Genomic DNA, 11,497 nt, shown 5'->3' with positions numbered 1-11,497 from the left:
GAGAAATAGGAATGTAAGTGTTAGGACTTAAGAAATGAGTATAACTTTGAGTTTGGGATGGAACAGTCTTTGGGTTCAGTTCTTTGAACCCAAAGAATTTTGTGTTCAAAAGCAGCCAACTTTTTGCTGAAATTATTTTTCAATATCTGAGCAAGAAAGAATCAGATTCAAAGTTTAAACCTATATACATAAAATAAATTCTGCAATTTTTAGAAAAAGATTTGTCATCTCCACTCCAGAACTCATCCTATATGATGTGTTATAAGATACACTATTTTTGATTGTGAAATAATTGATCTTTAGAATAATTCAGTGAAATCTGAATATTAAAAACAGAAGTATAAATTAAATAAATCATCATTAACAGCTGCTTAACAGTGATAAAATATACTTTTATTTACTTTGTTGAGTCAAAGGGTCGTAAAAAAAATTATTGCTAAAGTAGATATCAGGCAAACAGAAAGGTGCTTTAGAAGTCCAGTTACCTTGGAGTTTATTTAAACTAATATGAAAGGTCATAATTTCATGCAATACATACATACTTGGTTCTTTAAATAACAATTGTGACAAATAACAGGAAGAATTAAGGAATGTTGCACTTGTGATTTATACAAAACACCAACATTTTGGGTTGTACATAATTTAAAGAAATATTCCGAACACTTTTGAAATACTGTTGTAGCCAATACATAGAGGCATGCCTTCTGTGGGCATAGGAATGCAGTTTAGAAAAAAAAATCATATCAGAACTACTCAATTTCTTCAAAGTCACTGAGCAAGAAAAACAACATTGAACCGCCATATTGATTTTATACAACTTCTATACAGTACCTTGACTTAAATCCAAGAGCAAAAGTTAAGACTCTCCTCTATTTTTGGTAAACAACTGCATGGTAAACTTAGATGACTTTCCCCCTGGATTTTACCTGGGAGTGGCCTTTTTAATTTTTTTTATTTAAAAGAGGGCAGGTTTGGCACTTTTATACTGATGTCACCAATGTTAATATTTCTTGGGATCTCAGGAAGATTCATATTCTTTACAGCTGATACAGCACGGGCTGGAGCTCCAGCTAAGCCAGCCTGTATACAGAAGCAAATAAAAAAAAAAAGAAAATGTACAACTCAGGTGTAGTTCATAAAAAAAACCACTAAAAATGGAGGACAGTAATAAAGATTTTCATATAACAAGCTTAGAGACCACATGGTAAATTTGAACTTGATATGAGATGGTTACTCTGAAATACTAATCTACAAAGAGAAAACAGTTGACAAAAAATACAGTAAATACATGCAATGGTAACAATAAAAAATTTAAATACAAATTAAACTGTACTAATTAAATAGTATACACAATATTCAAATGACAAAACCTAGATTTTTACCTATATCTTGATATAACTGACATATAAGTATGAAGCATATTTTATACATTAGCTTCATTATTAAACATCTCTTACAATAATCATGATAAGTTTTGTATATTTTTTGGCTTTCAAATGGCATTTATTATCAATATATGCTGTGAAATAAAAACTAAAAGTAATAGATCATGCTTGTTTAGCTTCTTAGGGCTACTACCTTAAAACATTTCAAGATAATGATATTTTTAAATTATTATTTTTTAATTATAAAGGCTATTCTAAACTTTAAAGGACATTCTAGAACATTAAAAAAACATCAGGCTTTTAAAGTAAAGCCTCAATCCAAATAGAACAGTTCTGCCTAAATGTGAAACTGCAACAAGAGGATCATTCTATTCCGCAATGCGTTAGTAAACACAAAACAATTTTTAAAAACCTATCATATCAAGTAGGTCCAACAGCATGTTTACTTTATAAAATACAAATTAAAAAAAGTAGCATAAATGCAAAGATAGTAAATAAAAATAGTAAATTTTATTTTATTATATTTATAAATAATTCTTAAAGTTTCCAATACCAATAGTGTACAATATTTGGCTTTTAGTAGAAAAATGCATAACTTTATAAAGTAATTTTGAAAGAAAATAAGCTTAAAAATAAGAAAATGAATATATATATAATTTTTCTCAAATATCTACATCAACAGTCTTCATATTTGTAAAGTTTAATTTATATATCAATTAGATTTCAGCAGTTTTATTCACGCTATATAATAAAGCCAACAAACACATTCATCTCGTGACATACATCACCTTGCACAAAAGCAGACACTTAAGTAACAAAAACAAATCTTCCACTTTGATTAGATTACATATATGCAGGGGTAGGCAAATGTAGGTTTACAGTTGTTTGTATGAAAAATACAATAATTAAAAAATATTAACAGAAAAATGAACTGTTTCGCTTACAACTGTAAACCTACTATTCACTCCACCCTGTATAAGAAACAATGTTTATGTAATTAGAGACACTAGTTTTAAAGTCCCTTTTCGTAATTTTAGTTTTTTTCTCTCGTGTGATCCTACCTTTCTTGTTAATTTAAAAAATAATAATAAAGCTGTTACCTGAGAAAAATCTTGACTGATACAAAATAGGCCAGTGTAAACTATTTGCTGAATAAAGGATACAAACATTGTTAAGCAATGAATCAAAGCCATGGATTATCAAGTCAGAATTGGAAATAATAAAAGAATCTGTAAAATAGTATTAATAATAGATATGGTCCACACAGATGATGATGAGAGTGATATGGATGAAACACTCCACACCCAATTAAAGACTTAATAGGGCTGGGACTTCAATTTTTATAATTGAATAGGGATTAGTTGTTTTTGATGTATAACTAAAAATTTGACTGACCTCTGCACTTATACCTACCTGAAGTAATGCAGTTATAGTTATACCCCACTTCACTCTCACTACCCCAAAAGATGAAGATACATATGAATATTACTTAGGGTAGCATAAATTATATGGAAAAGGTTGTTAAGTTGATCATTTCAAGTTCAATGTCTAGCTATCAAAATTTAAAATGGTTAAGGATCAAAGAAGAATTCAGTTCAAATAGTTTTATCACCTTGTAGGCTCTCTTCCTTTTACCGAGAAATAATATATTGTTTCTCAACGGGGGAAATTATTTTACAAAATGACAGACATCCTGGAAACAGTATCACTTTTTTCTAGGAAAAATAATTTTGTAATTTTTTGAAATAGCAAACCAATTTGCCACTATTATTTTTGAAATTTCTATACAGGGTACGAATGATGCTGTAGGTTATAGAAAAGTATTGATGAGATGTATAAATATTTTAAAAAGCATAAATTATTAGAGGATTTTGTGAAAGAGAAAGGGGAGATACATGTGTGTTTTGCTGGATGCTATGATTTATATTTATAAATATTTAAAATAATTGTTTTCAGTATTGAATTAAATGTAATTGTCAAGAAGCCTTCTTTTCCATAATACCCTGTACCATGAATGGCTAAACTAAACTTAAGAAAGAAAATGAGAATAAAAATGCATTCTGTTTAAATTTCATTAGGTTAACTAATTTCTTTGTGAGCAAAGATGGTGTCAACTGTTGGCTACTAATGAGAACATATAAAGTCAATAGCATATATGTGCCAAATTCTTATTATGGAAAAAACAAAATAAGTTTTTAAGTACAACACATTACAATTTTTCTAAACATAAGCAGCAAGCTATACACATGCAAAGGATGGTAACTATTCAGAACACACAAATGAATTAAAAGAATCAAATTATTTCTCAAGCATGTTCAATACTTTTGTATAGAATGTCATGAGTTTAAGTGGTATACAATCTTAACATTGTAATGTGTATGTCAATTAAGTTTTAACTACACAAACATTTTAAGAAATCAGATTCAATTGAATATAAAATGGAAGAAAAAATACAAGAAGGACTGTTGATAAGTGTTTAAATGAACTTTCCATGTTTATATATAAAAACTTAGAGCTTAAAAGAAAAACTTCACATTACCAGGTAGTCAACACCCAAACTGCTATAAAATCAATTTCATCTCTAGACTTCCATGAAAGTGAAGTCTAAAACATTTTTATTAAAGAATAAAATGTAGAAGAGGTAATTTGCCACTAGAAAATCAAGTTGCCAACACAAAGGTATAATTTTTATCTTAGCTTTTTTTCAGTAAGATATATTCAAAACTACAAAATAACTTTCACTAACACTTGAATTCATAAAAATTAAGTTTACCTGACTTGTTAGTAGTTTATACATTTTAAAATGTAAAAGGAAGGTATTTCTGACAGTACAACATAGTTCTTAAAGATTTAAGAGTACACAGTTGACACAAGCAGAAATAAAAAGAATGAAACCCTACTGGAGAAATAACTTGTTTCCATCTATGTCATTTTACTGGAGCACCACCATGGCAGGTAAACTGCAACAACTCCACTAACAAAAACAGATACATGAATCCAAAGCTGTTAGGAGTATGAATTAGATGAAAGAATGAAGTACAGTATATAAAAGAATGGTCATGTTTTCTCTCCCATGATATTAAATAAATTAACAGAATTAAGAGAAAGAAAACAAAATGAAGTCTGCAAGTATACCAAAATGAGGCCAAACAGATAGAAGACTTATACAGACATACTCTTGGAAATTTCAAGCACTAAAATCACAAAGATAGTAATGGATGGATATGATTTTTTAAATTTTGTTTTTAAATTGCCAGACCCAAAAATAAACAAAATATGTGCAAGCAAAACCGAAAAAGCAGCGTTACTAAAATACATTTCAAAAAGTCTGAAAGCTCCCTTTTCCTCATGCAACAGCAATTAACTTTCTCAAAGGGAAAAGGAATCTAAAATTGATTTCATCAAAGACACTAAATACCAACCTACCATCTTAATATATTTTGTCAAGCTTGAAATATAGCATAAGAAGATGGTAGCTGGAATAATTTGTACATACTAAAGCCTTTACCCACCCTTCCTGCTGGAAGTTGGTATATGCACATTCAAAATTTTGACCTAACAGCAAAGTGAAAGAACATCAACATTAATAAACACAGTAGTAAATGGTTTCAGACTCAAAATCATCAACAAAATAATGGCAGATTTTTAAAAATGTTTTGAATAAAATAGAAAATGTCAATATTTAAATTTCTCAATGTAAGGTAGAATAACATTTAGGAACTAATAATAGGCTTGTTCTTTGCTTCAAAGACAGTGCTTTAATATTGCAATTATAAACAAAGAGATTAGAAATACTCATGACAATCCTCTAGTGAGCAAGAACATGGCATCTTATAAAAAATTTGCCAATGTAAGAATATTTGAAAATCTTAAAACCTTCTGAATTACTACTCATTTATATAATCTTCATCTATAGGTTTCATTTCTAACACAGAATTCGCCTGTGTGAAATAAATATAGCAGACAAAAGCCATTCATGGATTTAATTGTAACTAGTTTTGACCATTACAAGTGACTTCAGGGGTCTTCTACCAGCATAGAGAGGCAGAACCAGCTCACAAGCTCACTTTCCAACATCTGTTACTTAGGCCCGCTTTTCTTATTCTACACTCTTTAAAAATAGAAACTTGATTTTAAAAAAGGGAAAAAAGCTAATTACTAGTTCTAGGTATGGAAGTTAAGAGACCCAAGTGGTTGACAGTTCTGTGCTACAAAATAGCAATTTAACATAAATTAAAGAGTAGAACATAGAAATTGGCAGTGATTTGGCTCAAGAGATTGAATGACACCACTTTTACTTCCTATGTCCAGGATAAAGTAATATGGATACAGGGACCAAACACGGTACTCCGAGCTCCAAGATACAGCCCATGATCTTAGGGTAAGAAATTATAAAGCCACCTATTTGCTGCTTCTCAAACACACCCAGAAAGCAGTAATTCGGTGGCTAAAAACTATACCAAATTCTCAGTGACATCTTCCTAATCAGTAAGGTAGCTAATCTAACTTGTTAAATTTATAAGTTTTTTTCCCCTCCATAAGACTCACTAAAGTACTTGTATTTTGAAATTTTTAAATGCAGTCCTATAAACATTTTCATTTTTCCTGAAATGGCTTTGTACAAAAAAGTTGTTCACTGCCTTTCAAGAAATTCACACAGTTAACTTAACAGTGTGAAAACCTGTACAGAAAATACCAGAGAAAATTTAGTTTTTTAAAGCTAGAAGTCTATTGAAAACACTTCTAATATTTACCCATGTTTTGCAAAAATATTCAAGGTTTATAATATTTTGTTGAGTCTTATTATGATATGTTTGGATGTCAGAATGTTGCTATAGTAGAAATCTATTTTATTTTGATAAATATAATTAATTCCATCTTTTACAGCATTTAATTCAAATTTAAAATATCTGATCTTTCTTTTTTATTGGCCATTTTTAATATATACCTGTTAGTTAAATTAGTAGAAGCAATTCTGTTAACGATTCTGGAATTGAAAACCATTAGTGGGGAGGGGTGTACTATTTAACATTCACTGTGCTAAGCTTTCACTGATTCCTACTTTGTATGCAAAACTCTGAAGATTCAGCTTTTGGTTTTTAAATTTACAGCCTCTAAAACCTAGCAGGCAATTTTATGTTAGAATCCTAATTTAGAAAGATGAGGGGAAAAATCTGTGAGAGTTAAAGATTGGTTCTGCCATATGAAGCTCAAAATAAACTCTAAATTTAATATACAAAGTCAATTGTCATTTTTACAAAATGTAATTTGTCAGGATAAAATGACAATGTTTAAAAAAAGAACAAAAAATTTAAACTTTCCTTTTACAATGCAGGCAGACAAAACATAACAAACATGACATCAATGATATACTAGTAAAGTACACTAAGTCCAATAAAAGATGAAGAAATTACAAAGAGAAACTAGAATGAAAAATAGGCTACAAGGGACTATATGGGTTCATTAACACAAAGAATTTTTGAGTCTGGCCTAAATAATTGATTGCCTTTGACATCATTTTGCTTTCCCTTTTGTTAAAGTACATTTTTCCCAAAGTCAGCAATACCTTGTCTACCTGTCCTGTCTGGGAGATTGAAAGATAAAGGTCTGTAAGAGAGAAGAATGGAAAGAGCTAGAAAGATCAGGATGTTCCGAATAAAAGAGGACTGACTTTAAAAAAGTAATGACTAAATTCAGAGCCATTTATTCATCTTACAAATAACATGAAATACATAAAAACTAACACGCCTTCCCATCCCATCCATCTACACCTCCACCCCCAGGGAGTCCTTTCATTCCTAGGCAGATTCCTGGGTGCCTCTCAGACTTTCCCAAATCCCACCACTTCTCAGCTTAAAACCTCCTTTCCCAAGATCCCAATGTAGAGCAAACCATTTTTTCTAACAAAGCAGGATCTATGAAAACACATTTAGAGCATATCTTTGCTTCTTTTCTGTTTAAAGATCTGGGTGATTTTTTGGTCCTACCTGTCTAACTGGTTCACTTTTGACTGTCTCTGAAAATATACTATCATTAACCCAAAAGAATAAAATCTTCAGTATCTGACAAAATAAAGGCACCTAGATAGATTCATATTACACCTTAAAAGCTGAATCTTAATTAAGCCCAGGATGATTTTTAAAAGATAATGCTATTCTAAATATTACTTAGTTAATTTTAAAAATATGATAACCAGGTCTTGTCACTAAACATGATTCTCTGGATTGCGATTAAGTCTTTCTTGCTAAGTTTTTGCTTACATAATAAATTTTAACTAAAATTCAACAAGAGGCAGATTAATAAAAGTTTATAGTTTGCTTTCAAGTAATCTTGGATTATTCTATAGTCATATGTTTGGTAGATATAACCAATTTAAGTAACGTGGAAATGGAACCAATGTGAAAATTTTTGACATTTCAGTGTCTGGAATAAAGCTGGTAGCCTCCAAACATGTTTAAAATATATGAAACTTACTTAAAAAATTAAACATTATTTTACAATACAACTTCTTAAAATATGATCAGGACTAAGGGCCTCACTTTGACTCAAAACCCTATTTTTTAACTAAATATTAGCAGACATCACATATAAACACTTGATAAACATATATTGTGGTTTGTTCCCAGTCAGATTTAAAACATACTTTCTAGTAAAGGAGAAAAAGAAAAACTAATCTGGTAGCAGATAAGAAATGCCTGTATGTTAAAGATGATCAGTGTATGTAAAATGGGAGCACTCACTAACATTCAAAACCATTTTAAATAGCACTACTTCTATAAAATAATTTTTAAGTTATAGCTTTCTTATAACCATCTCATCAAAAATGTAAATTCTGTACTTTATTGCTCTTTATAGACTAACAAACTGCTCACTAACAAAATTTTACTGGACAATCAAAAAGGAAATGTCCATTATATGGTTATTATAGATCCTTTATGACTTGTCAGTATTATATATACTACACTAGGGAGAAAAAAAGGACACCACCAATAGAAAGAAGTTAAATACCTGGAAATGTAAAAATTCCAGACAAGAAGTCAATATATTTTTACAGCTAATTCCACAGAATTTACAAATTACCACATCCATTCATTTTAGAGTGATAAGTGGATTATACCGCTGTCTGTATCTTGGCATTTAAAACCTATATCTGCACAGTTTTGTAACACAAGGTGTAACAGATTATATAAAGTTCAAATTATCATTTTAAGACTTTGAGCTTATAGTAAATCTTTTACTATACCTTATTAATATACTGCAAACTAACCATATTAAATAATATTTTGAGTTGTTCTCCTTTTCCTAGTCTAATCTAGTTTATGTTTTCCCCTTTCAAAAACCAGTATTTTAAAAATTGGCTATAGAACACACAAAATATATAGTTACTTAAGAGTCATAATGTTAGATCTTCACTATTATTAGCTTCTTTTTTGTAAAACCAATAGGGATGGTAAATTGAGATAAGAAAGGCAGGACTATATTAATTTTAAATAAAACATTGGAAAATGTTTTTATACAAAGTTCAACTATTTCTAACCCTCTGATTTCAGATTATCCATCATTCATCCCGTGTTTTATTCAATTCCAGTGACTATAGTACTGTGTATTAACCTGATCCTTGCAGGGCTGTCCAACCTTTTGGTGTCTGTGGGCCACACTGGAAAAAGGGGAGTCTTGGGCCTCACATTAAATACACAAAAACTAATGAAAACTGATGAGCAAAAGAAAAAAAAGGTTTTAAGTAAATTTACACTTTTGTGTTGGGCTACATTCATAGCCATCCTGGGCCTTGGGTTGGACACCCCTATAGGGGTCAACAGATAATAATTCTTCAGAACTCACCTGCTATAAATTAACGCTAGCATATTTTTAATACCTTGCTTTTACAGTAATATTAACTTTATATCAACCAAACACATGAATTTGTACTAATAATTATAAATATATTTTCCTAATCTAAGTTATGACCATAAACTAAGAGTATCCTCAAATAAGCACAGCACTGAATGAGATACAAAACTATTACCTTCTAAACCTGTTATAGTAAAAATAAAATGACCAAAATGATGTTAACTTGAGTGTCTTTCCTACAGTACCTGTTACTAATATTCAGCCTAGTGCATGAGGGAAGAGTCATTAAAATTCTGAAGTAGAATTTTATGCAATATAAAGTGCTACTTGGTCCTCTTTCTACCAGCATAAAGTTGGCATGTATAACTAGCCAAATCTTTCCCTTACAGAATGCAATAAAAGCCATGAATACATCTATCAATGAATGTATGGGAAGATTAAGGCATTAAATTTCCTTTTTCAATATGTACTCAGGCTTGCTAAGCCCCTATTATAACTTATTACTTCCTCATGAGAATTCCATTGCCTTCTCTTTCCTTTACCAGAAATAGTTTCATAATGCTAAATTTATATACCTTTTAAAATGTAAGTTCTAAAATTTCCTTGATAATTACTGCCTAATGTTTTATAATACAAATATTTATTCCATTTTCAAATAAATAATTTCTTTTTTAAGCAATTAGAATTTGGTATTGTGTTAATTACCCAAGGCAGTTGACTGTGGCTAAAAGTAGGATGCACAAAACTGTTTGGTGAATAGTAGTCACAGAACATTTGGCATACTAAAATTTGTATATTCCCTTTTTAAAACAGAGTAAGCATACCAGCTGTACCTAAAGGGTGAAACTGAAGGACAAACAGTGAAAGCTACAAGTCATACATGATTATCATGCTTACTACCTTCATTAACTAAAGCTCTTTCCATTCTTACCTCAGATTTCTCCAGTTTATTTTGTGCATCAATTTGTGTAACAATCTCATTCATGTTGGTCTCCAATACCATTCCCCCCATCACCATTTCTGCAAGAATATTGTGAACCTAAAGAAAAAAATAATATACATCCATAAAGAAAACTTACTACAAAGCATTTCATAATTCCAGTAGTTTTTGGTTTAAATACAGCTGTGTCTGTAAGTATGAACTATAAAATAAAATAATTTGCAGTAAAGGCTCATAATCTACTTTTGTCACTACTGGGAACCCTTAGGCAATTATATAACCTCTTTAAGTCTTAATATAATGGGCTGTAAAACAAAGATAATAATAGTACCTCCTCCATAGATTGCTGAAAAGCTTAAATGAGATCATTCATGGAAGTGCCCCAAAGTAAATGATCATTAAACATTAGCTACCCTTTTTATCATATTAACTTAAATGCTGTCCAGCTCTCCCAATGCCATTTGTTGAAGAGGCTATTTTTACTCCACTTTATGTTGCTGCCCCCTTTGTCCAATATTAATTAACCATAGAGACTTGGGTTTATTTCTGGGCTCTCTGTCCTGTTCCATGGGTCCATGCATCTGTTTTTATGCCAGTAACAGGCTGTTTTGATTCCAGGGGCTTTGTAATACTGTTTGGTATCAGGTATTGTGACCCTTCCTACTTTGCTCTTCTTTCTCAAAACAGTACGGAATTTTCTCAGAAAACTAAAATTGGATCTGCCTTTTGACGCAGCAATTCCACTGATAGGATTATACCCTAAGAACCCAGCATCACCAATCCAAAAGAACCTGTGCAACTCAATGTTCACAGCAGCACAATTTACAAGAGCCAAGTGCTAGAAGCAACCTATGTGCCCATCAGTAAATGAATGGATCAGAAAACTATGGTACATTTATACAATGGAATTCTATGCAGCAGAAAGAAAGAAGGAGCTCCTACCCTGTACAACAGCATGGATGGAACTGGAAAGCATTATGCTAAGGAAAATAAGCCAGGTGGTGAAAGACAAATACCATATGATCTCACTTTTAACATGACCTAAACACCAAAACAAACAAACAAGCAAAATATAACCAAAGACACTGAAATAGAGATCAGGCTGACAGTGTCCAGAGGGGAGAGGGGAGGGAATTTCAGGGGAAAAGGGGAAGGGTTTACAGCAACAAGTATAAAAGACACATGGAAAAAAAACAGGGGGCGGGGTGAAAATGGGAAGGAAGGGGAAGGTGTGGGTGGGTGGGCTGGGATGGGAATAAGACAGAAAACTGTATTTGAACAACAATTAAATATTTTTTAAATTAAAAAAAAAACTTTCATG

General features: G+C 31.0%; 1 protein-coding gene across 3 annotated transcripts in view; it reads right to left on the bottom strand.

The window, feature by feature from the left end:
* Positions 1-476: 476 nt before the first annotated feature.
* AP3S1 (adaptor related protein complex 3 subunit sigma 1) overlaps positions 477-11,497 on the bottom strand; it is a 78,636-nt gene continuing 67,615 nt past the window's right edge. The window contains exons 5-7 of one of the 3 annotated variants that reach the window (XM_037032300.1): positions 10,168-10,275; positions 6,952-6,992; positions 2,435-2,533 (exon numbers count right to left, since the gene is read on the bottom strand). In XM_037032300.1, coding sequence (XP_036888195.1) covers positions 6,957-6,992; positions 10,168-10,275 — 144 coding nt within the window. In that variant the 3' untranslated portion in view covers positions 2,435-2,533; positions 6,952-6,956. Of the gene's footprint in view, positions 1,081-2,434; positions 2,534-3,302; positions 6,993-10,167; positions 10,276-11,497 lie in introns of those variants that run through there. The other 2 variants (XM_037032298.1, XM_037032299.1) reach the window with 2 other exon arrangements.

Source organism: Sturnira hondurensis, unplaced genomic scaffold, assembly GCF_014824575.4.
Source record: "Sturnira hondurensis isolate 20B ecotype Veracruz unplaced genomic scaffold, ASM1482457v3 Scaffold0021354, whole genome shotgun sequence".
NCBI classification, from domain to species: Eukaryota; Metazoa; Chordata; class Mammalia; order Chiroptera; family Phyllostomidae; genus Sturnira; species Sturnira hondurensis.
This window is presented reverse-complemented; position numbering and strand designations above follow the sequence as displayed.